A 22,791-nucleotide genomic window follows, 5' to 3' on the forward strand; every position below is an offset into this window, starting at 1 on the left:
AGCTAAAAAGCACAGATGCTTGGATAATATGACTAATCATGATTAGAACCAAAATTTAACCATTAAGGTCCTGGTCAGCATGTCATAAAAAACACAATAAAAACAAGCAGAGATGACAAAGACACAAAGCGAAGATGCGTCCACGCGTGTGCATAGCTGTCACACATGGATGAGCACGTATCGCCCAGAAGCTTTACTGTGAAATTTGATTGCATACAATCGGCACCCCGCTAACAACCACCTTATTAACACGGTATCCCAATAATGCCAATAAGGAAATTGGAGGGGAGAGCCAAATTTGCTAAATCTAATATGGTCAAATGTAATTCATCAAGGATCTTAAACCAATGTTTTGCAACATTGTCAATGGTGAGGTTATGCCCCTCAGGTGGCAATGTCCCCAATTTAAAGATCCAATAGCTCTCTTTTTTTATTAAACTATTAAACCGATCGGGGTCTGTATCAGTTACCCTATCTATGACAATAAAGCGGGCTTTAAACGCTGCGATCTCGCTAGATGATCGCAAGCGATTGTTCCATCCCCCATCGTTTGTGCGGCACAGGCAATTTCTTGCCCGTGTCGCACAATGTTGTAACCCCCCATCACACGTACTTACCTTCCAAACGACCTTGCTGTGGGCGGTGAACATCCACTTCCTGAATGGGGAGGGACGTTCGGCGTCACAGCGACGTCACACAGCGGCCGGCCAATAGAAGCGGAGGGGCAGAGATGAGCGGGACATAAATATCCCGCCCACCTCCTTCCTTCAGCATTGCCGGCGGGACGCAGGTAAGCTGCAGTTCATCGTTCCCGGGGTGTCACACGGAGCAATGTGTGGGGGTGAAGATTCTGCAACATGTGACCAAGCAGATAAAGGGCAGGGACTCCAGGACTCTGCTACCCTTCTCGTTCCTGGATACCAGCAGTGCAGCATGGCTGACCTGTCTGGCAAGCCCGTAGTGAAGGAGCCCGCGCCCGGAACAGCCGACTGGGTAGAAGCCCAGACCTAGTGTATGTGCCGCTGGATCCAGGCACAGGCGAGCTTTCTACTGAAACGATGGAGGGCCGAGATGGCGGAGTTAACTGCAGCAGTTCGGGCCCGTGAAGTGGACGCAGCCTCGGAGGAGCGGGTAAGCGACCCACGCCCCTATGTGCCCCAGAGTCCGGCCGACCAGGCTGAGGGGCCCGGTCTGCCCCTGGCCACCATGCTGTCTCCCTCGCCGCCCACACCTGTTGCTGACACCCCGCTTGGTCAGCTGCCACCAACACCGATACCTGTTCTGTCTGCCTGTGAGTCCCCGTCAGCAGAAGCCGCCCACAGCGAGCCCGTCACTGCCCTGGCACCCGTGCTAGCTCCACGCCAGCACACAGCCCGAAAGATGTCCCGTCCGGTCCCGGAGGAAGAAACGCCCGCGATGATGACGGCCCCGGCTATCTGCCTGGCCACAGCGGAGACAGTCCCCAACCGGAAGCCAGAACCGCCAAGGACACTAACCGCTCCCAAACTCCCGGCCTCGGCTGAGGCGCAGGAGGAATGCACCTGCGGAGTAGCAGAACGGGCCATGTAACAGTGGGGCCCTCCATTGCCAAAGGTGCCAGTCGTAGCCGGCACGGAGGGACTCCAGCTGGGCCCGGCCCCCACGCAGGTTTAACCAGAGCAGGCAACAGATGCTCCGTACTGGGAGCGGCAGCGGCGCCAGCTGGGCAAGGATATTGCCGACCGGGAGAAAAAGAAGGCGGAGGTCCTGTCCCGGACCTACAGCGAGAAGGACCATCTGAGGAACGCCACTTTCCGAGTGAGGTGCCCGATGTATCAAGGACAGGTTCGGCACTTTAACCCCCAAAAGGGGTGGGGCTTTATATATGAGCCGGGCCTGGAGGCCGAAATATTCGTGGTCCCGGAGGGACGTGGCCCCTCATCTGCCTGTTGGCCACCCAGGCCAAGACCTGGAGCCCGGAGAGGTGGTGACGTACACCTGGCACTGCAGAGAGAGGGGGTGGTTTGCCCTCGACGTGAAAAGATGGGTGAGCGAGGGTGAAAGGTATTACCTCCGCCCCTCTCCGCCACTCTCCAGCCCCGAAGAAGAATGTTAGGTATTGGTTCCCGGCTACCTCCAGTTTAAAGTCCCCGTTGGGACCGTCTGTGCTTTTACAGTTCCTGTTGGCAGTTAAAAAGACAATGGTAGTGAACTTGCAGGCCAACCCATAAACTATTGGGTCTGGTAAATAGTCCCTGACCAACCTTCTCACCATGCCGCTGTCTCTGGAGAGGCTGGTTGGAGGAAGGGCCTGCGGTGGAGTCGGCCGAGGCCTTGTCACCAGCAAAACCGGTAACTACCCTCCGGGTCAGGGGTCCCCTGGACGTGGGGCCCTTGAAAAGGACTGCCTGGTAAGGTTACTTTTTACCCGGCCCGTTTGGGCAACACCCGGACCTGTCCTGGACTTGGGCAAGGGGTGCGTACTAGTGCTTAGCAGTGGCACCAAGGGGCAGGTTGTTTTGGGTGGGTGAGGTGAGAAGGACCCGGTCCGTCTTGTCCCAGTTTTATATGTGCAACATTTAAGAAAAGTGCATCCCGTAAGGGAAGAAACCAAATGTGCTTAATGTAAATATGTTAGTATAATTGTAATCGGTTTTACCCCTTTTCATCATTTTCAGTTCAATAAATGTTGGTGGTCGAAAAGCCCTAAGACGGTCTGTATTAAACCAAGGGGGAATGTAACGCCCTGGCAAAACCAGGTAGTCACAGATAGGCCCCTACACAACACCATCCCCCACTAAGGAATCACACAGCCAACCTGAAACCCTAGTCACCACCCCTTAGGGAAAGACAGACACACCAGTGGGCATGACCAGGAAGTTGGACACGCCCACCCAAGGGTCTAGACAGCCCGGGGTGGGAAAACAGTACGGCTCGGCAGAACCGAGGTGGATCGGGACAGGGTTGTAACCCACCGGTACTGACACGGGGAACCAACCTGGAAACCGGCGCACAAAGGGGGGTACTCGGACCCTGAAGCCAGGACCAGAAACCAAAGGCCTGGTTAATTAACCAATTGAGGCCAGGACTAGAGGTTCTGTCCCACCCAAAGTCCCTCATAGAAGACAACAGCCCACCGATAGGGATAAGAGGTCACCGCCAGGGCCCATAGATCCCACGGGCCAGTGTCTGCGGGCATGGCTCCTTAGGCCACATCCAGCCGGGAGCGGACTCCTGAGTTCCAGACTAGGAAGTTCACCTTACACAAAGTCAGTGCAGAGGAAAAGGATAGAGACCACCAACCCGGGTGGGGGATCCAAATGCAACTGGCAGTGGCGCCGGCCACCAGCATCCTGGTTTACCAAAGACTTGTGTGATTTATTGACTGTGAGTACTAATGCATCCCCTTGCCGTCGCTACACCCTGCACCAGACACTGGGTCCCGGGGCAACCATCCCTACCTACGGAGGGGTTAACATCCATCTGCCACTACATCTCCCCTGGGTGCCCCATAACAGCAGCTCACCACACACCGTGGGTGGCGTTATGAACCTAATACGGCCTAGCCCGTACATCTACGTCCCCCCATTTTATGGGGCGTGTCCGTGAGACCCCCGGGTCCGGAGACCCTCGAGCCACCCCCTTAGAAGGTCCGGATCCGAGCAGCGTCAGCTGCTGGCACGGGGCGGCACACTGAGCACCACCGTAGTCTGCAAGGAGCATGCCTGGATCCGTGCCCCTGGTGTTGTTGGTCTGTGGCCCTATCCCTGGCACCTTGTCTCAATTGGACCCGTTGGTATGAAACTCTCTGGGTCCCGCTCACCAATGTGGCTAATGGAGTGAGCTTGCTCTCAGGGTTCACACATAGGATTTCTTTGGACTGTAGTGGGAAAGTCCTATCCCATCGTTGTGCTAGTACCCCGATTTTGGAGCGGGTTGGGGATGACACTTGAAGTCTTCACCCCGTCGGGTAAATTACTGGAACGCGTGAAGCTACTTTCCAGCCTAGGGTCCACGTACCCCGTCGTGCCCTGGCCCCTGCCTGGTGATAGCTCAAGGCCGCCGGCTGCCCTCCTCGGCAGTCCGTGCCCCTTGACACTGTCCCCTGCGACCGGGTTCCAGCTCCTCCCAGGCCCAGACCAACGTCTGCCACCTAGTATACAGGAGCTCTCCTCCGTGGACTCTCCTCACGAGAGCCACTTCACCTCCTCTCTCCTTCACTCTCGACTCTCAACTCTCAACTGTCACTGTCCCCACTTTCTCCTCACCAACCCCCCATGTGGGCGGCCCTACTCCCTTCAGCCCCCCCCAGTGGTGTGTCTGATAGGTTCAAGTGGGAAGTGTTCCTAGGATTTTAATTGGACTAGCTGTTAACAACACCGGAGGACTGGGATCCGTTAACCAAGGAGGGTGGATACTGTGTGGGAGGGCAGATTGCACAATACCCTGTGACGACCTGATAGGCCAGGGCGTCACACTGGCATCACCCAACAGAGTCCAGACAAATTCCAGAGTAACTGCTTCCCTCCAAATAGGTTATGCATCCGTTGGGGGTTTAAATCACATGTTTCAGGGATTTAGATGGAAACCCCAATGTAATGTGCTCAGTGTTCAGCACAGCAAAAATGTGAATGGAATGATAAAAAGTGATCCATAATTTTATGTACCTCAAAATTTTACCAATGAAATATTCTACTCAACCCACAAACAAAAATTCCTCACTCAGGTCCCTCATACCACATTACTAGTAGCACAAATCTCTGGAAAAATGACATGCCCCCCCCCCCCCCCCCCCCCCCTTCCCTATGAGATACAGTCCATTGAAATCTGTACTTCCAAATCCAAATGTGCCCTTCACTTGTGAGCCCCACATTGTGCTTAAACTACAGTTAATGTCCAAATGTTTGAAATTACTGTTGAAGGGAGACACCAGTTAACCACTTACAGGCTTTGTATCTCCAGAAGTTCAAGTACTACGATGTATTGGGACACTACAATATACTGGGCACTACAATATTTGCAAGTTTTGCTCTGCAACAGCCAACTGTGTGCTTATTTCTCAAAAACTCCAGTAGAATCAAATACTTACTACACCTATTTATGAATTTCCTGAGGAGTGTAATTTATAAAAGGAGATCACTTGAGGAGGGAGTTATGCTGTTTTGGCACTTAACGATTCTGCAAATGAAGACTGGAAACTATTCTAGGAATATATGTGTTCTAAGAGTCAAACAGTGCATCTTTCCCTATCGTGTAGCCGTACAGTAGTGTAAAGTCATATATGGGGTGTTGACATGTTCAGGAGAAATTGTGTAACAAATTATGTGGCCATTTTCACCTCATTTTAAATGAAAAAAAAAACTGGGGCTAAATCAACATTTTAGTGGTACAAATGTAATATTTTTTTCTTAACACCTCAATGGTATAAAGTTCTGCCAAACACCTGTAGTGTGCTCACTGCACCTAGATGAGTTCATTGAGGGTTTTAGTTTGTAAAATACTGTAGGTTCACTTAAGAGGGTTCTGCTGCTCTGATATCTCAGGAGCAGCTTTTTTTAAGAACATGAAGACAATTATAAACATTTTTTTATCATTTAATTGTGAAGCAGACAACACATAGGACAAAATAACTGAAAACGTAAGTGAGCATAACTATTCACTCCGCTAAAGCTAGTACTTTGTAGACCCTCCTTTTGCAGCAATTAAAGCTGCAGGTCGCTTTGGATAAGTCTCTATGAACTTTCCACATCTTGCACTGAGATTTTTGCCCATTCCTCAAGGCAAAACTGTGCCAGCTCCTTCAAGTAGGATGGTTTCCTCTGGTGACCAGTAATATTTAAGTCTGACCACAGATTCTCAATTGGATTAAGGTCTGGGCTCTGAGTAGGCCACTACAATATATTTACACGTTTCCTCTTAAACTATTTGAGTACTTTAGTAGTATATTTTGGGTCATTATTTTGATTGAAGTTGAACCTCTGTCCCAGTCTCAAATCATTGACAGACTGCAGCAGGTTTTGCTCAAGAATATCCCTTTATTTTGCACCATCCATATTTCCCTCAGTTCAGACCATTTTTCCTGTCCCTGATGCTGAAAGTCATCATCACAGCATGATGCTGACACCACCATGATTCACTGTTGTGATGGTGTTCTTGGCGTGATGAGCTGTGTTGGATTGGCCCCAGACATATCATTTATATTGTTGGTGAAAAAGTTCAATTTGGTCTCATATGACCACAGCAGCTTCCTCCATACGTTTGGGGAGTCTTTGGCAAAATCAAAATTAAACTTCTAATTTTTGGCTGTAAGTAAAGGCTTTTTTTCTGGCCATTCTTTCATAAAGACTAGCTTTCTGGAATGTTCAACTTATTGTGGTCATATGGACAGATACTTCGGTCTCACGTTGGGAACTCTGCAGCTCCTTCATGAGAACATTTAGTTTCTGTTGTGCTTCTCTGATTAATGCCTTCCTTACCCAGGCTGAGAGTTTTGGTGGTGGCCTTCCCATAACAAGTTTATTATGGTACCTTGTTATTCCCATTTGATGATAACGGATTTGATGGCTCTCCGGGGGATGATCAGAGATTGGGATATTTTCTTTAGAATCCAACCCTGACTTGTACTTCTCAACAACTTTGTCTCTGACTAATTTGAAGATCTCCTTTGTCTTCATGGTGTTTTATTAGTGTTGCCTCTTGTGTAATAATGTTGCAGCCTCTGTGGCTTTTCAGAAAAGGTCTGTATTAGAGTTGAGCGATGTTAGATTCGAACGGTTCGCCAATTTCTAATTCGAGTGATTTTGGGCAGTGTTTGAGCCGTTCGACGAACTCGAACGATTTGCTTCAAGTTCGGCTGTTCGAGTTACATTCGATAACGGTTCGATCACCAAAAGCGTGGCTATTCACAGTAAGGCAATGTGCGCACATTGTGTATTTGCATGCGTCCTGCGTCCCCGGCACAATCCCTCTCTCTTTCCTACTCACGGCTGTCACAAAGCTCTGGCAGCTTTTCCTCTTTTGAAAATGGCTGCTGCTTCATTATTCAATCTGGTATTCCCTGCTTTCCCTGCCCACCGGTGCCCATGATTTGTTGCAGTCAGACATGCCCCCACGATGAGTGACAGCTGTCTCACTGCAACCAATCACAGCCGCCGGCGGGCGGGTCTATATCGTGCAGTAAAATAAATAAATAAATAATAAAAAAACAAAAAAAAACTGTTTAGATGCGACAGTCCCGGGACTCTACCCAGCTCATCCCGAATTGCCCTGGTGTGGTGGAAATCGGGGTAATAAGGAGTCAATCATGGCCTCTAAAATCGGAGCAGTTCACGGAATGAGGCTGCATTGCTCTCTCCTCTCTCTCCTCTCTCTCTTCTCTCTCTCTTCTCTCTCCTCTCTCTCCTCTCTCTCTCTCTCCTCTCTCTCCTCTCTCTCTATCCTCTCTCTCCTCTCTCTCCTCTTTCTCTCTCCTCTCTCCCTCTCTCCTCTCTCTCTTCTCTCTCCTGTCTCTCCTCTCCTCTCTCCTCTCTCTCTCTCTCTTCTCTCTCTCTCCCTCTCTCTTCTCTCTCTTCTCTCTCTCTTCTCTCTCTCCTCTCTTTCTTCTCTCTCTCTTCTCTCTCTCTCTCCTCTCTCCCTCTCCCCTCTCTCTCTTCTCTCTCTCTTCTCTCTCTCCTCTCTCTCTTCTCTCTCTCTTCTCTCTCTCTTCTCTCTCTCTTCTCTCTCTTCTCTCTCTTCTCTCTCTTCTCTCTCTTCTCTCTCTCCTCTCTCTCTTCTCTCTCTCTCCCTCTCTCTATTCTCTTTTCTCTCTCTTTTCTCTCTTATCTCTCTCTCTCTTCTCTCTCTCTTCTCTCTCCCTTCTCTCTCCTCTCTCTTCTCTCTCTCCCTCTCTCTCTTCTCTTTCTTCTCTCCCTCCTTGATCTCTCCTCTCTCCCTCTCCCCTCTCTCTCTTCTCTCTCTCTTCTCTCTCTCCTCTCTCTCTCCTCTCTCTCTTCTCTCTCTCTTCTCTCCTCTTCTCTCTTCTCTCTCTCTTCTCTCTCTCTTCTCTCTCTCTTCTCTCTCTCCTCTCTCTCTTCTCTCTCTCTCCCTCTCTCTCCCTCTCTCTATTCTCTTTTCTCTCTCTTATCTCTCTCTCTCCTCTCTCTCTTCTCTCTCTCTTCTCTCTCCCTTCTCTCTCTTCTCTCTCTCTCCCTCTCTCTCTTCTCTTTTCTCTCTCTTTTCTCTCTCTCTCAGACCTGGCGATGATCAGCTGATACAGTCACCTGACGGAATCAGCTGACTTGAGTGGTGAGGCCTGCTTTTTACTGCCTGGCCAGCTAAACTATCAGCTGCTGCTGTCGGACAGGAGTCTGCACAGAAGTGTGTAGTTTGTTTTTTGGAGGGGTTTTTTGCACTGATGCATCAGCTGATTTTATAAAAGCTAGCCCTAACCCCATTATTACCCAGCGAGCCACCCATCATCAGGGAAGTTGGAAGATGGAGGATGCTGAGCCTTGTAGTTCTGCAGCTGCTGTCTGCTCTCCTCCATACAGACAGACAGCAGACAGCAGCTGCAGAACTACAAGGCTCAGCATACTCCATCCAGGACTGTATGAAGGAGATTTTTGCCCACCAAAAAAATTACGTGGGCTTCGCCATATTTTTGTATGCTAGCCAGGTACAGCAGGCAGGTACGGCTGCCCCCAACCCCCAGCTGCCTATTTGTACCCGTCTGGGAACCAAAAATATAGGGAAGCCCTTTTTTTTTATTTATTTCATGAATTTCATGAAATAATTAAAACAACAATGACGTGGGCTTCGCTCAATTTTTGTGTCCAGCCAGGTACAACTAGGCAGCTGGGGATTGAAATCCGCAGCGGAGGGTCACCAAGCTTTCTGGGCACCCCTGCTGCAAATTGCAGTCCGCAGCCGCCCCAGAAAGTGGCGCTTTCATAGAAGCGCCATCATCTGGCGCTGTATCCAACTCTTCCTGCATGCCCATGTTATGGTGGCTCGCTGGGTAAGTAGGGGTTAATACTAGCTTTCTTTTACTAGCTAGTATTAAACCAGAGATTCTTAATGTCAGGCAAGTTTGACCCGGCCATTAAGAATCTCCAATAAAGGGTTAAAAAGAAGACACCACACTGAGAAAAAAATACTTTATTTAGGGTATGTGCACACGTTGCTTTTTTTTCAGCGCGGAAAAAAACGCACCCTCTGGCAGAGGGGAGAATTGTAAACAATGCTTTTTTGAGAAAAAGGCATCGAAAATGCATGCGTTTTTCATGCGTTTTTCATGCGTTTTTCATGCTTTTTTCATGCGTTTTTCATGCGTTTTTTTAGGTGCGTTTTTTAAGACTTGTCAGTGTTAATAAAGTTGGTTGAACACAGACCTTTGGAAAAAAAACCTGTGATGTCATTTCCTTCTCCACATTCTGTTTGGATAAATGGGAGGGCTTGGAATGGAAGGAGCACCATTTGAATTTTGGAAAAGTTGAAATAAACTTCGCGCACCATGTCACATTAGCAGAGCCCCTTGGGTACCTATACGTCAGAAAACCCCCACAAGTGACCCCATTTTGGAATCTGCACCCCTCAAGGATTTTATTCAGGAGTATATTAAGCATTTTGAATCCACAGCTACTTCACCCAAAATGTTGCTGTAGCAACAATATTCTCACTTTTAGGCCCGTTTCACACGTCAGTGAAAAACAGTGACGTTTTTCACTGGCGTGTAAAACATGCACATGTCCCTCCGTGTGCCGTGAATCACGGCACACATGGGTTGTCTAAGTGCAATCCGGGCTCCGTTCTCCGTGGCCCGTGATTGCACTTAGAGATTAACTCACCTGTGCCCGCTCCCGCTCTCCATGGTGCTGATCGCTCACGCGGTGCAGCATCCGGCTGGCGCTGACCCCCGCAGCAGCTGCTTCCGGGTCGGCTGTGTCGCACATCATGAATATGCGCGACAATAATGAGCCGGCTCAGAAGCAGCAGGGAGAACGGGCTGCAGAGGACATCGCTGGACGCCGGGTGAGTAAAAATGATTTTTATTTTAAAAGCACTTTTTTTTCTGGCACGTGTTTCACGGACCACACCACTGCGTGGTCCGTGGAACATCAGTGATGCCAGAAAAAAATGGACATGTCTCCGTGCGGCTATCACGCACACGCGGGTACGCCGCACGGAGACACGTGCAGTGAAAAATCACTGATGTGTGAGCAGACCCATTCATTATAATGGGTCTGCGTATGTCAGTGATTCTGGTTTAAAAAAAAGCACAAGCGTACCAGAATCACTGACGTGTGAAACAGGCCTAAGGCTATGTGGCCATGATCCAGCGACACGGCGTCCAGTACACAGTGTCAGCCTCCTGCAGAGATGTGAGTGTTGTCCACGGGAGAACGCAGCTGGCCATGCCCACGATTTGGGTTCAGGCTGCTGTGGAGCTCTATGCTACCTGCAGAGCACACTCATCTACGCAGCATAAATTGACATGCTGAGGCTCGGGAAGCTGCGCCACCGGTCGGTTTATGCTGCGGAGAAAAGAAGCACAGTGGGCATGAGATTTCTAAAAATCCTTCCACTGTGCTTCTACTGCACAACGCAGCGTCATGGACGCAGGGAAAACAATCTGCGCCCAAAACGCTGCAAACCCCGATTGTGGGCATCCAGCCTAAAAAGCGTCAATGGAGGTCAAATATATATACAACGTCCCACCCCCCCCTGGCACCTTTAGTACCTTTCATGTGGCACTAAAGGGTGCCTAGCCTAGTTTTTATCACAAAAACAAAAAAAAAAAATGGCGTGGGGTCCCCCCTATTTTTGATAGCCAGTCAGGGTAAAGCAGACAGCTGTTGCCTGCAAACCACAGCTGGCAGCTTCATCTTGTCTGGTGATCAATTTGGAGGGCTCCCCAGGTTTTTTTTTTTTATTTATAAATAAAAATAATAAAAAAAAAATAACATGGGGTCCCCCCAAATTAGATCACCAGCCAAGGTGAAGCTGACAGCTGAGGTCTGGTATTCTCAGGGTGGGAAGAGCCATGGTTATTGGACTCTTCCCAGCCTAAAAATAGCAGGCCACAGCCGCCCCAGAAGTGGCGCATCCATTAGATGCGCCAATCCTGGCGCTTCGCCCCAACTCATCCCGCGCCCTGGTGCGTTGGCTAACGGGGTAATAAATGGGGTTGATACCAGATGTGTAATGTCACCTGGCATCAAGCCCAGCAATTAGTGATGTCACGGCGTCTATCAGACACCCGACATAACTAATTGACAGTAAACAAAAGCAAAAAAAGACAACAAAAATTTTTTTATTAGAAAAAACACTCCCCAAATCATTCCCTTGTTCTCCAATTTAATAAAAAAAATGGGTCCGCAGAAATCCATTTGGATGTCCCACGTCGGCTCTGGACCTTCTAGAATATGGGGGCACGTTCAGGGAACGTATCCCCCATTTTCTAGGAGGGCAGACCCTCCATTTGAGGAGAGTGGGTGCAAAAATCTGCACCCACTCTCCCCGGGTCACAGCTGCAGAGTGCCGAGCAGCCAGCACAGCTCACACTGAACACAGTGCTGGCTGTCAGCTGCTCTGCACATGTGACCGGCCGGCGTCTGCAGTGAAGGAGGAGGGAGCCGCGGGGGATCAGCGCTGCGACCGGACAGGTATGTATGACACCGGGGGGAATTGGGGTGAACGGGCAGGGCCTGGGTGCATTTTTCTGTCGCATGTCTCAAGGCACATGCGACAGATAACATAGGAGCAGGGCGGCCGGTGTGCTACTGTGCGCACGGCCATGTTGGATTTTCGGGAGGGGGGTCGGGGGTCGGGGCGGGCACTTTGGCGACACCGGGGGCTTTGCCAGGAAGTGAGGTCAACAGGAAACCTCTTGACCTCATTTCCAGGTAAATGCCTGCGTTCTGGCGTGCCGACAAAGCCCGCGGACCGCAACAAAAAAGCAGGTCCATGCGGTGTAGCTGCGTTCTGACCCCACATCATTGATTTCAATGGGGGAGAGAATGCAGCCACAACGCACAAAAGAAGTGACATGCTGCTTTTCTTTCCGCACCGATTTTTGGCATCCAAAACGCTGCGGAAAGAAACGCAGCGTGTGCACTGATTTTTCAGCTTTCCCATACACTTTGCTGGGAAAGCTGAACGCATGCAATTTGCCACTGAAACGCTGCGGTTCAAAACGCAGCGTTTCCGCGGTAAAAAACGCAACGTGTGCACACAGCCTTAAAATAAATACACAGACACACTTAGAGACTCCATGTTTATTACTCCCTCTCACCCCTCCACGATCCTGTTCTTCTGTCTTCTTTCTCCTTCAACCCATGCAGCTCTGTTACATCAGACAGCACTGCATGGGAGGAAGAACGCTGCTGCTCCCGTGCAGTCTAATCACTCAGTGAGCAGAGGCTGCGTGTTGTAAGCGGTGATGTCACCGCTGCCACCGTTGCTATAGTGACCGGCTGTGGCATCCAGTCCTTGCATGTGGGCTGACTCAGTAAAGAGCGCTGACATGCAGGAACGAGGAGCCAAGCATGTGCCCAAGCATCTCGCCAGTACACGGAGATGCTCAAATGAGCACCGCGTACCGGAGAGATATACTGACAGGACCTAGAATGACGTCTAGCCATGTGACCAGTCTGTAGCCAATGAGATAATAGAAACGTGACTGGTCACATGCTATGACGATGTCACTGAAGGTCCTATCATCAGTGCTGGTTACCGGGAGGGCGCAGCGATGATCGTAAGGATAAGCGGCGGGAGACAGAGTGCAGGACGCATCGCAGGGACCTCTAAGTATAATGGCAATGTTTATTAACTGTATGTGTACATGTATAATGTGTTTTTATGTGTTTGTGTTTGCCTGCCATTGTTTTCAATGGGGTTTGAAGGTGTTCGTCGAACGTTCGCCGAACATTCGCCGAACTAAGCCGCCATTCGACAAACTGAACCGAACTCAAACACTATGGGGTGGCTCTTCTCTAGTGTGTATATACTGACAGACCATGTGATACTTAGATTGCAGACAGGTGGACTTTCACTAAGCATCTTACTTATGAAGCTAATTGCTTGCACTAGAAATGTTTAGGGGTGAATACATATGCACTTGGCACTTTTCATTTATTTTATCCCATACATTTAATATTTGCCTATATTCTTCTCATTTCACTTCCCCGACGATTTAGTGCTGATGCATCACACACAAATTGGATTACAAAAATATTTAAACACAGGTTATACTGTAACAAAATAGTTAAACAGCCAAGGGGGAATACTTTCACAAGGCACTGTATATGTGTTATTGGTGCACATTGCATAGTAGTAGAACTGGTGTAATTCAAAAGTACAACTTGTCCTCACACGGCTATATTGACGGAAAACTAAAACGTTTTGGCTCTTGAAAGAAGGCCAGGAAAAAATTAAAGCGCAAAAATGGAAAATTGCCCAGTTTAAAGCTCAAACACATTCATACATCATAAAAAATCCTACCTGTGTAACATAGTGCTCTCTTCTTCTTGCTACATGCATCATCATTCCACTTTCCTGAATCTTTAGCACGTTTTATGTATATTTCAACACAATCTTCTTTATGTTGCCTATTATTTGGCTCTCCTTTACCCCAGTTTTCAGCTTCATCTGTAAGTTTCTTATTGGTTCCCACCCAAGTCCATGTGTTGTTAATTTTCCTGATTCCTATCCAATAGTAAGTAGGATTATATGGGATATTTGTTTCAAGGTATTCAATCTCTTTTTTGTTTTGGATAGCTACTAGATCAGTGTAATTACTCTGACAATATGTTCGAGCTTGGTTATACGCCATGGATTCTTCTGAGTAGTGGTATGTCCAACAGTTAACAGCAGAAAACATCAATACACCTGGAACACAAAAGATAATATCTAATTGTACATTTTTACAATAATATTTTACAAGAGCATACTTAATGAATATATCTTGAGTATGTTGCCATTGGAGATAAGCAAACAAATAAGAGTGATATTCGATTCTGCTTGAATTTTATAATCTGCATTCACCAAAATGCTGGGGATTTTTTTTTTTTTTTTAATCCTCTTCAACGATGATTCCATAAAATGGTGCTACTGTCTGCTATTGTTCTAATCCATAAAGCATTATGAAATGGTTAAAAAAATCTCATCATCATCTGTCTAATCCTCGTGTCATCTTCTGATCCCTGCTGTGAGCACTGAAATCTCAGGGTCCCTCACACTGAGCCAGGATGTCCATCTCTGAGGAGGCCTAGGAGGGTTCTGGTCAAACACGTGCAAGTTCACGGCGCACTCAGTGAAGTAGTTACTTTCCGAGCACTTGCACAGAACCGTCCCAGGCTCTATCAGAGCTGGAAGCTCTGACTCAGCGGTGAAATCCCTAGGTCTCTCACACTAACGGTGGAGATCAGAAGATCCCATGAGGACTGGATAAGTAATGATGAGGAGTAGGGATTTAAGTATTTCTTCTATTTTTTATATGTTATGCTTTGAGGTCTGGAGAGAACTTAGAGCATAATAAGATATATTAAATTAGCAGAGAATAATATCTTTGTAAATCAAATTTTTGCCTTTGAGAAAATGTATTTCTAAAAGATATGAAAAAAATATATATTAGAACACCAGGCTGTCATTTTTCAGAACGAACAATATTAGAAAACTTGTAAAAAAAGCTATCAGTGACACAGAACAATGAAGGACCTAATGTAGTTTTGTTGTATTTTTTTCACAGAAAACAAAAAAATTAATAAAGGTGCACTTCAACAGAACTGAAAAACAAATAAAGACACGCACATAGGGTAAGTACTGGTAACAAAGCATAGCTACATAAATTAGGAGGCTCATAGTTAGGCCTAAGCCACACGGCGAGAAAAACAGTGCGAGTGGAGTGCGATAAAACATCGCATTCCCCTCGGACCAATTCTAGCCTGTGTGTCAGCACACATGAGCGATTATTTTCTCAGCCCTAATCGGACCGAGAAAACAATCGCAGCATGCTGCGATTGTAAGCTGAGACTCTTTCTCTCGCACCCATTCAAGTGAATGGGGCGAGAGAAAAATCGCACTGCACTCGCGGTACACCGGTGTACTGCCAGTGCAGTGCGAGAATGGCAATATCTGACTACGCAGGAGAGAGGGAGAGAAATCCCTCCCTTCCCTCCTGAGTGCCGGCACGCCCCCCGCAGCTGAGGTCTGCTCGCACGAACGGACCTCAGTTGCAAGGACACACGCATGACACTCGGCTCTGCTGTACTGCCAGCACGAGCCAAGTGTCATGCAAGTGGATCGCAGTAGTCCCCGTGTGGCCCCAGCCTTAAAATGCGATTCAGCCTTTGTCTTGCAGACACGAGCTTGCCAAGGAATAAAGCCAAGTGGCAACAATCTTAGCGTTTGCTTGGTAGTTCCCAACTAAAGTCTAAAACAAATCTGACACAAGGTGATTGAAACTTCTTTATTAAAATCTCAGTGCACTGTGCATTTCTAGGCTTAAGGGCCCCTTTTTCAAGTGGTAGAGATATAGGCATTAGTGATGAGCGAGTATGCTTGTCACTACTCGGTACTCGTACGAGTATCACTGTACTCGGGCTACTCGGCGGGTACCGAGTAATTTCGCGATACTCGTGCTGTACTCGTGTTCTTCATCCCTGCATGTTGGCGCTCTTTTGAGATCCAGCCCTCATGCAGGGATTGGCTGGCAGACCACTGCAATGCCACAGCCCTGTTAGTTGTGGAATTGCAGTGATTGGCCGGCCCGCACAGCGTGACCAAGCCTTTATACCGGCGGGCGCGCTGTGCTCTGCACACAGCCATCTCGTATTCCCTGCTTTCCCCGCCCACAGGCGCCTATGATTGGTTGCAGTGAGACACGCCCCCACGCTGAGTGACAGGTGTCTCACTACACCCAATCACAGCAGCCGGTAGGCGTGTGTATTCTGTGCAGTGAAATAAATAATTAAGGGTACTTTCACACTTGAGTTGTTTTCCTTCCGTCACAATCCGCCCTTTTGGAAAACAGCGGAATCCATTAACGGATTCCGCTGTTTCCCATAGACTTGTATGGATGACGGATTGTGCCAAAAGGACCTGCGTTGCTTCCGCTGGGCGATGCTCCATTGCTTCCGCCCAGCGGGAGGAACACAGCATGTAACTTTTTTTGAGCAGCAGAATCCTTAGGATTTCACAGCGCATGCTCTCTCTGGCTCCCTGGACCTGTAACCAAGATAAATATCGGGTAACCAAGGAAAGTGCTTTACCAGATATTTACCCTGGCCACGTGGCCAGGGAGCCCGACACTTCCCCGCTCGGCTCCGCCCCCTCCCGCACACCACTCCGCATGTATATATATATATACACGCACACACTCACCTGTCCTCAGCGCCATGACCCCGCTCGGCTCCACCCAATCCGCACTCCTCCCCACGCACAGATTCTTGGCGGCCGAGCGATCAGCTGATCACCCGGCGCTGGAAGCGATCAGCTGATCACCCGGCGCTGGGAGCGATCAGCTGATCATCCGGCGCTGGGAGTGATCAGTTTACCCCCCCGTGCTGCGAGCGATCAGCTGATCACCCGGCGCTGGGAGCGATCAGCTGATCACCCGGCGCTGGGAGCGATCAGCTGATCACCCGGCTGCAGGGAGCGATCAGCTGATCGGCCGGCTGCAGGGAGCGATCAGCTGATCACTCGGCGGCTGGCTACTGTGAGCGATCAGCTGATCACCCGGCGGCCGGCTGCAGGGAGCGATGAGCTGATCACCCGGCGGCCTGCTGCAGGGAGCGATCAGCTGATCGTTCACAATAGTCTGCCGCCGGTAAAACTGTAAAAAAAAAAAAAAAATCACAACGGATTCTGTTGTTTTGCAGCATCCGTTGTGCCACTATATGCAACACATCCGTTGCATCCATCACACAACGCAATGCAACGGATACCATTCAACGCAATTGTGAAACTAGCCTAAATAATTAAAAAAAACGGCGTGCGGTCCCCCCAATTTTAATACCAGCCAGATAAAGCCAGACGGCTGAAGGCTGGTATTCTCTGGATGGGGAGCTCCACGTTATGGGGAGCCCCCCAGCCTAACAATATCAGTCAGCAGCCGCCCAGAATTGCCACATACATTAGATGCGACAGTTCTGGGACTGTACCCGGCTCTTCCCGATTTGCCCTGGTGCGTTGGCAAATCAGGGTAATAAAGAGTTATTGGCAGCCCATAGCTGCCACTAAATCCTAGATTAATCATGTCAGGCGTCTCCCCGAGAAACCTTCCATGATTAATCTGTAAATTACAGTAAATAAACACACACACACCTGAAAAAATCATTTATTAGAAAAAAAAACACAAACCAAATCCCTCGTAACCAATTTAATAAGCCCCAAAAAGCCCTCCATGTCCGGCGTAATCCACGGACCTCCAGCGTCGCTTCCAGCTCTGCTGCATGCAGGTGACAGGAGCTGCAGCAGACACCGCCGCTCCTGTCAGCTTCACACAGCAACTGAGGTGAGTAGCGCGATCAGCTGCTGTCAATCAGGTAACTCACGGCCACTGCTGGATCCAGTGGTGGCCGCGGATAACCTTAGTGACAGCTCAGCTGATCGCGCTACTGAGACAGTGGCTGATCAGAGTAGAAAGGGGACCTTGAGAGTCGTAAAGCTGCCCAGCTGAACTACACTGACACAAGGGCATCACATCTATGAGCAGTCCTGAAAAGTAGCAACGCAATGCTGGAGGTGAGCAGTCATAGCGTTAAACCTGGACGTGTATGACTATTTGCCGGTAGGATGCAGATTGAGAATAAGAAAATGCGTAATGCCCATGTGGAAGAGCTTGTCTATGTTATTATGAAAAGTGGAAGGATAATGTGGTAATGTGAAAGACTGTGCTGGAAGAATTTTGTAAACTCTGTTTTAGGCTTTCTGTAAATGACCATAACTGCAGCAGTGATTGAAAAGAGAAGCAGAAGGCCTCTGGCCTAGAAGTACTGGTAATGAAAGCAAACCTTTAGACACACCATCATTTCTGTAGCATGCCAGGGGAAAGAAACTGACACCTTTTCCCATGGCTACTGCCCTATGCATGTTACAAAGTGGCATAGTCAGCAAGATACAAGTTCCCAACATGAAAACGGAGAAAATAAGACCTGTGGCGCATAAGATGGAGCTCCTGGAATTAAACAGCTTGAAGGGATTCTGCGTATGGAATTTGAATTGGTGTACAGTGACGCAGGAAAATTATGTTAAAAATGGAGGACCGCAGCGTTTATCCTAAGATTTCGGCGACATGTGGCCTGAGAGGAGGTGATCCAGCCCATTGTGGGTGTAAATGGTGTCCATGCGCGCAAAAATGTACCTGATCTGTGGGAGTGTCAGTCTTGAAGAGGGGAGGTGCCCAAGCTCCAGCTTAAGATGGGAGAAATGTACCTGAAGGGAGTCCAGTGCAAAATGAAGATTTGGTCCAGAGTGCATGGTGCCTGGAGGAGGATGGCATGGCATCCGAAGAGACGCGGCCTGGTGTGTGCTGCCCATTGAATGAGAGGGGCATAGCTGTGGGCATGGCCAGTGAAATGGACTTTGATGCTATAGGGCTCTGGGGTTGGAAGACCTGAGGCTTGGTGCACAGAAAGTGCATGTCATCAAGCTGGTGGCGCCATTCTGGAAGTACGGAGCAGAGAAGAAGGAGGATTCTGCCCTATCTGCACTACATACTGAAGAGATGGAGCACTCCAGAAGCAGGCCAAGTCAGGATGACGTTATCTATCTGTCATGATTGGACTGCAGGATAGCAAGGGACAGGGGGTTCCTATATTGTCCTTCATGCTAGGGGACACCAGGGTATCCCAGTCCTCAGGACTACTCCTAATTAGAGATGAGCCACCCCCCTAGAGTTCGAGTTCGGCTCGGTTCGTCGAACGGAGGACAAGTTCGTCAAATGTTCGACGAACATTCGACAAACCAATTTGAACCCCATTGAAAACAATGGCAGGCATAAACAAACACATAAAAACACATTATACATGTACACATACAGTTAATAAACATTGCCAATACACTTACAGGTCCCCGCGACGCGTCCTGCACTCTGTCTCCCGCCGCTTTTCCTTCCGATCATCGCTGCGTCCTCCCGGTAACCAGCACTGATGATAGGGCCTTCCGTGACATCAAAACAGCATGTGACCAGTCCCGTGTGTATTATTTCATTGGCTACAGACTGGTCACATGGCTAGACGTCATGCTAGGTCCTGTCAGTGCATCTCTCCGGTACGTGGTGCTCGTTTGTGCATCTCCGTGTACCGGCGAGATGCTCTGGCACATGGTCGGCTTCCCCATTCCTGCATGTTCCCTTCCTGCGCTCTTTACAGAGTCAGCCTACATGCAAGGACCGGCTGCCACAGCCGGTGAATTGCGGCACCGGGAATCGCGTGATCGGAGCACCGTTGCTATAGTAACCACCTGTTTGATTACTTTAGCAACGGTGGCAGCGATGACATCACCACTTACAGCCCACAGCCTCTGCTCACTCTCACTGAGTGATTAGAATGCACAGGGAGCAGCAGTGTCTTCCTCCCTTGCAGTGCTGTCTGATGTAGCAGAGCTGCATGGGTTGAAGGAGAAAGAAGACAGAAGACCAGGATCATGGAGGGATGAGAGGGAGTAATAAACATGGAGTCTCTAAGTGTGTCTGCGTATTTATTTCTATTAAAGTATTTTTTCTCTGTGTGGGGTCTTTTCTTTTTAACCCTTTATTGGAGATTCTTAATGGCCAGGTCAAACTTGCCTGACATTAAGAATTTCTGGCTTAATACTAGCTAGTAAAACAAAGCTAGTATTAACCCATTATTACCCATCAAGCCACCCGGCTTCAGAGCTGCTGGAAGAGTTGGATACAGCGCCAGATGATGGCACTTCTATGAAAGCGCCATTTTCTGGGGTGGCTGCGGACTGCAATTCGCAGAAGAGGGGCCCAGAAAGCTCGGGCCAACCTGTGCTGCGGATTCCAATCCCCAGCTGCCTAGTTGTACCTGGCTGGACACAAAAATGGTGCAAAGCCCATGTCGATTTTTTTTTAAATTATTTCATGAAATTCATGACATAATTAAAAAATGGGCTTCCCTATTTTTTAGTTCCCAGCCGGGTACACATAGGCAGCTGGGGGTTGGGGCAGCCGTACCTGCCTGCTGTACCTGGCTAGCACACAAAAATATGGCGAAGCCCACGTCATTTTTTGGGGGGGCAAAAATCTCCTGCATACAGTCCTGGATGGAGTATGCTGAGCATTGTAGTTCTGCACATGCTGTCTGCTCTCCTGCATACACTAGTGAATGGAGCATGCTGAGCCTTGTAGTTCTGTAGCTGCTGTCTGCTCTCCTGCATACACTAGTGAATTGAGCATGCTGAGCCTTGTAGTTCTGCAGCTGTTGTCTGCCCTCTTCCATACAGACAGACAGCATGGGTGGTGACGGGTGGCTCATTGGGTAATAATGAGGTTAGGGCTAGCTGTATATTATCAACTGGCCCTAAGCCCGAAATTCATGGTGTCTCGCCAATATTAGACATGGCCACCATGAATTTCTAGTACAGATAAAAAAAAACACAACACAGAAAAATATTTTTATCAGAAATAAAACACAACACAATTAGTGACTCTATCTTTATTGAAATAAAGAACCTCCCTCCGCAGTAATCCTGGGTCAAGGGTCCCGCGCCATCCAATCCGTATCCAATATCATCTGATCGGTTTGCTGGAAGGCAAAGCAATCAGATGATGTGTCAGGTTTAAGGGCCTGAATCACATAACACAGCAGCTGATTGTATAAACAGCTTTTATACAATCAGCTGATGCATCAGTGCAAAAAAAAAAAAACTACACACTTTTGTGCAGACTACTGTCCGACAGCAGCAGCTGATAGTTTAGCCGGCCGGGCGGTAAAAAGCCGGCCTCACCGCTCGACTTTTAGTGTCAGCTGATGCTGTCAGGTGACCGCATCAGCTGATCATTGCCAGGTCAGAGAGAGAGAAAAGAGAGAGAGAAGAGAAGAGAGAGAGGGAGAGAGAGAGAGAGAGAAGAGAGGAGAGAGAGAAGAGGAGAGAAGAGTGGAGAGAGAGAAGAGGAGAGAAGAGAGAGAGAGAAGAGAGAGAGGAGAGAAGAGAGAGAGGAGAGAGAAGAGAGAGAGGAGAGAGAAGAGAGAGAAGAGGAGAGGAGAGAGAGAGAGAAGAGAGAGAGGAGAGAGAGAAGAGAGGGAAGAGAGGAGAGAGAGAGAAGAGAGAGAAAGAGAGAAAAAGAGAGAGAAAGAAAGAAAGAGAGAGAGAGAAAAAGAGAGAGAGACAGAGAGAGAGAGATGAGAGAGAGAAGAGAGAGATAAGAGAGAGAAGAGAGAGAGAGGAAAGAGAGAGAGAGAAGAGAGAGAGAAGAGAGAGAGGAGAGAGCAATGCAGCCTCATTCCATGAACTGCTCCGATTTTAGCGGTGTGGCTCGCGGCTCACAGCTTATGTCCGGCTCCTCCCCTCAGTGCATAATTAAATTAAATTATTATTATAAATAAATAATAATTATAATTTAAAAATAAATTAAATTCTTTACTGGGGCGGCCAGGACTTGAACTTGTGATCTAATACTTCCTAGGCAGTAGCTCTAACCATTGAGCCACTGCCTCTAATGAGAAACATAGGAAGATTTGGTTATCTTGACCTCTGCAGAGTGAAGTCCCCGGTGACAGCGCGTCTCACTTCAGATGCTGCGTGGAGAGGACACAGAGCGCTCATGTTCTACGGGGCTCCCTATCATCTTCATGTAGCAGAGCTGACAGTGTCGTGTGGATTACTTCAGACCTAGATTGTTGTTTGGGGATTAATAAAGAGGTAAATGAGGGTTTTTTTGTCTTTTATTCCAAATAAAGGATTTTTCCTTGTGTGTGTTTATTTACTTTCACTTACAGGTTAATCATGGAAGGTATCTCAGGGAGACGCCTGCCATGATTAACTCCTTATTACCCCGATTGCCACCGCACCAGGGCAATTTGGGATGAGCTGGGTAGAGTCCCGGGACTGTCGCATCTAATGGATGCGGCAATTGCGGGCGGCTGCCTGCTGATATTGTTTGGGTGTTGGGCTCCCCATAACGTGGCGCTCTCCATCCTGACGATTCCAGCCTCCAGCCATGTGGCTTTATCCTGGCTGGTATCAAAATTGGGGGGAACCCTTTTTTTTTTGTCTTTAATTATTTATTTATTTATTTTACTGCATGATATAGACCCGCTCGCCGGCGGCTGTGATTGGTTTCAGTGAGACAGCTGTCACTCATCGTGGGGGCGTGTCTGACTGCAACCAATCATGGGCGCCGGTGGGCGGGGAAGGCACGGAATACCTGATTGAATAATGAAGCGGCAGCCATTTTTAAAAGAGGAAAAGCCGCTGGAGATTTGTGACAGCCGTGCAGCGAGGCGCCCATGATCGGTGAGTAGGAAAGAGAAAGAGATTGTGCTGGGGACTCAGGACGCATGCAGATACGCAACGTGTGCACATACTTACTGTGAAAAACCACACTTTTGGTGATCGAACCGTTCTCGAACTGCCGAACTTTAAGCAAATCGTTCAAGTTCGTCGAACGACTCGAACACCCCCCAAAATCACTCAAACATGAAATTGGCAAACCGTTCGACTCGAACATCACTCAACTCTACTCCTAATGGTGGTCATGCTTGAGTCTCATGTCTGGCTATTCTCCTGTCCAGAGCTAATCTGTTGGCCCAACAGGAAAGGAAGGGGTAGAAGTGTAATGGAAACACAGATGTAAACAGACAGGGAAAAACAGAAACTCATACATGC

The 22,791-nt window shown here is 48.5% G+C and overlaps 1 protein-coding gene across 1 annotated transcript in view; it reads right to left on the minus strand.

The window, feature by feature from the left end:
- Positions 1 to 22,791, minus strand: part of LOC142250045 (L-selectin-like) — a 286,541-nt gene that overhangs the window by 97,454 nt on the left and 166,296 nt on the right. Inside the window, exon 3 of the mRNA XM_075322105.1 lies at positions 13,459 to 13,845. Within this exon, the coding sequence (XP_075178220.1) occupies positions 13,459 to 13,845 (387 nt within the window). The remainder of the gene's footprint in view (positions 1 to 13,458; positions 13,846 to 22,791) is intronic.

This window comes from Anomaloglossus baeobatrachus, chromosome 8, assembly GCF_048569485.1.
Source record: "Anomaloglossus baeobatrachus isolate aAnoBae1 chromosome 8, aAnoBae1.hap1, whole genome shotgun sequence".
Classification (NCBI taxonomy): domain Eukaryota; kingdom Metazoa; phylum Chordata; class Amphibia; order Anura; family Aromobatidae; genus Anomaloglossus; species Anomaloglossus baeobatrachus.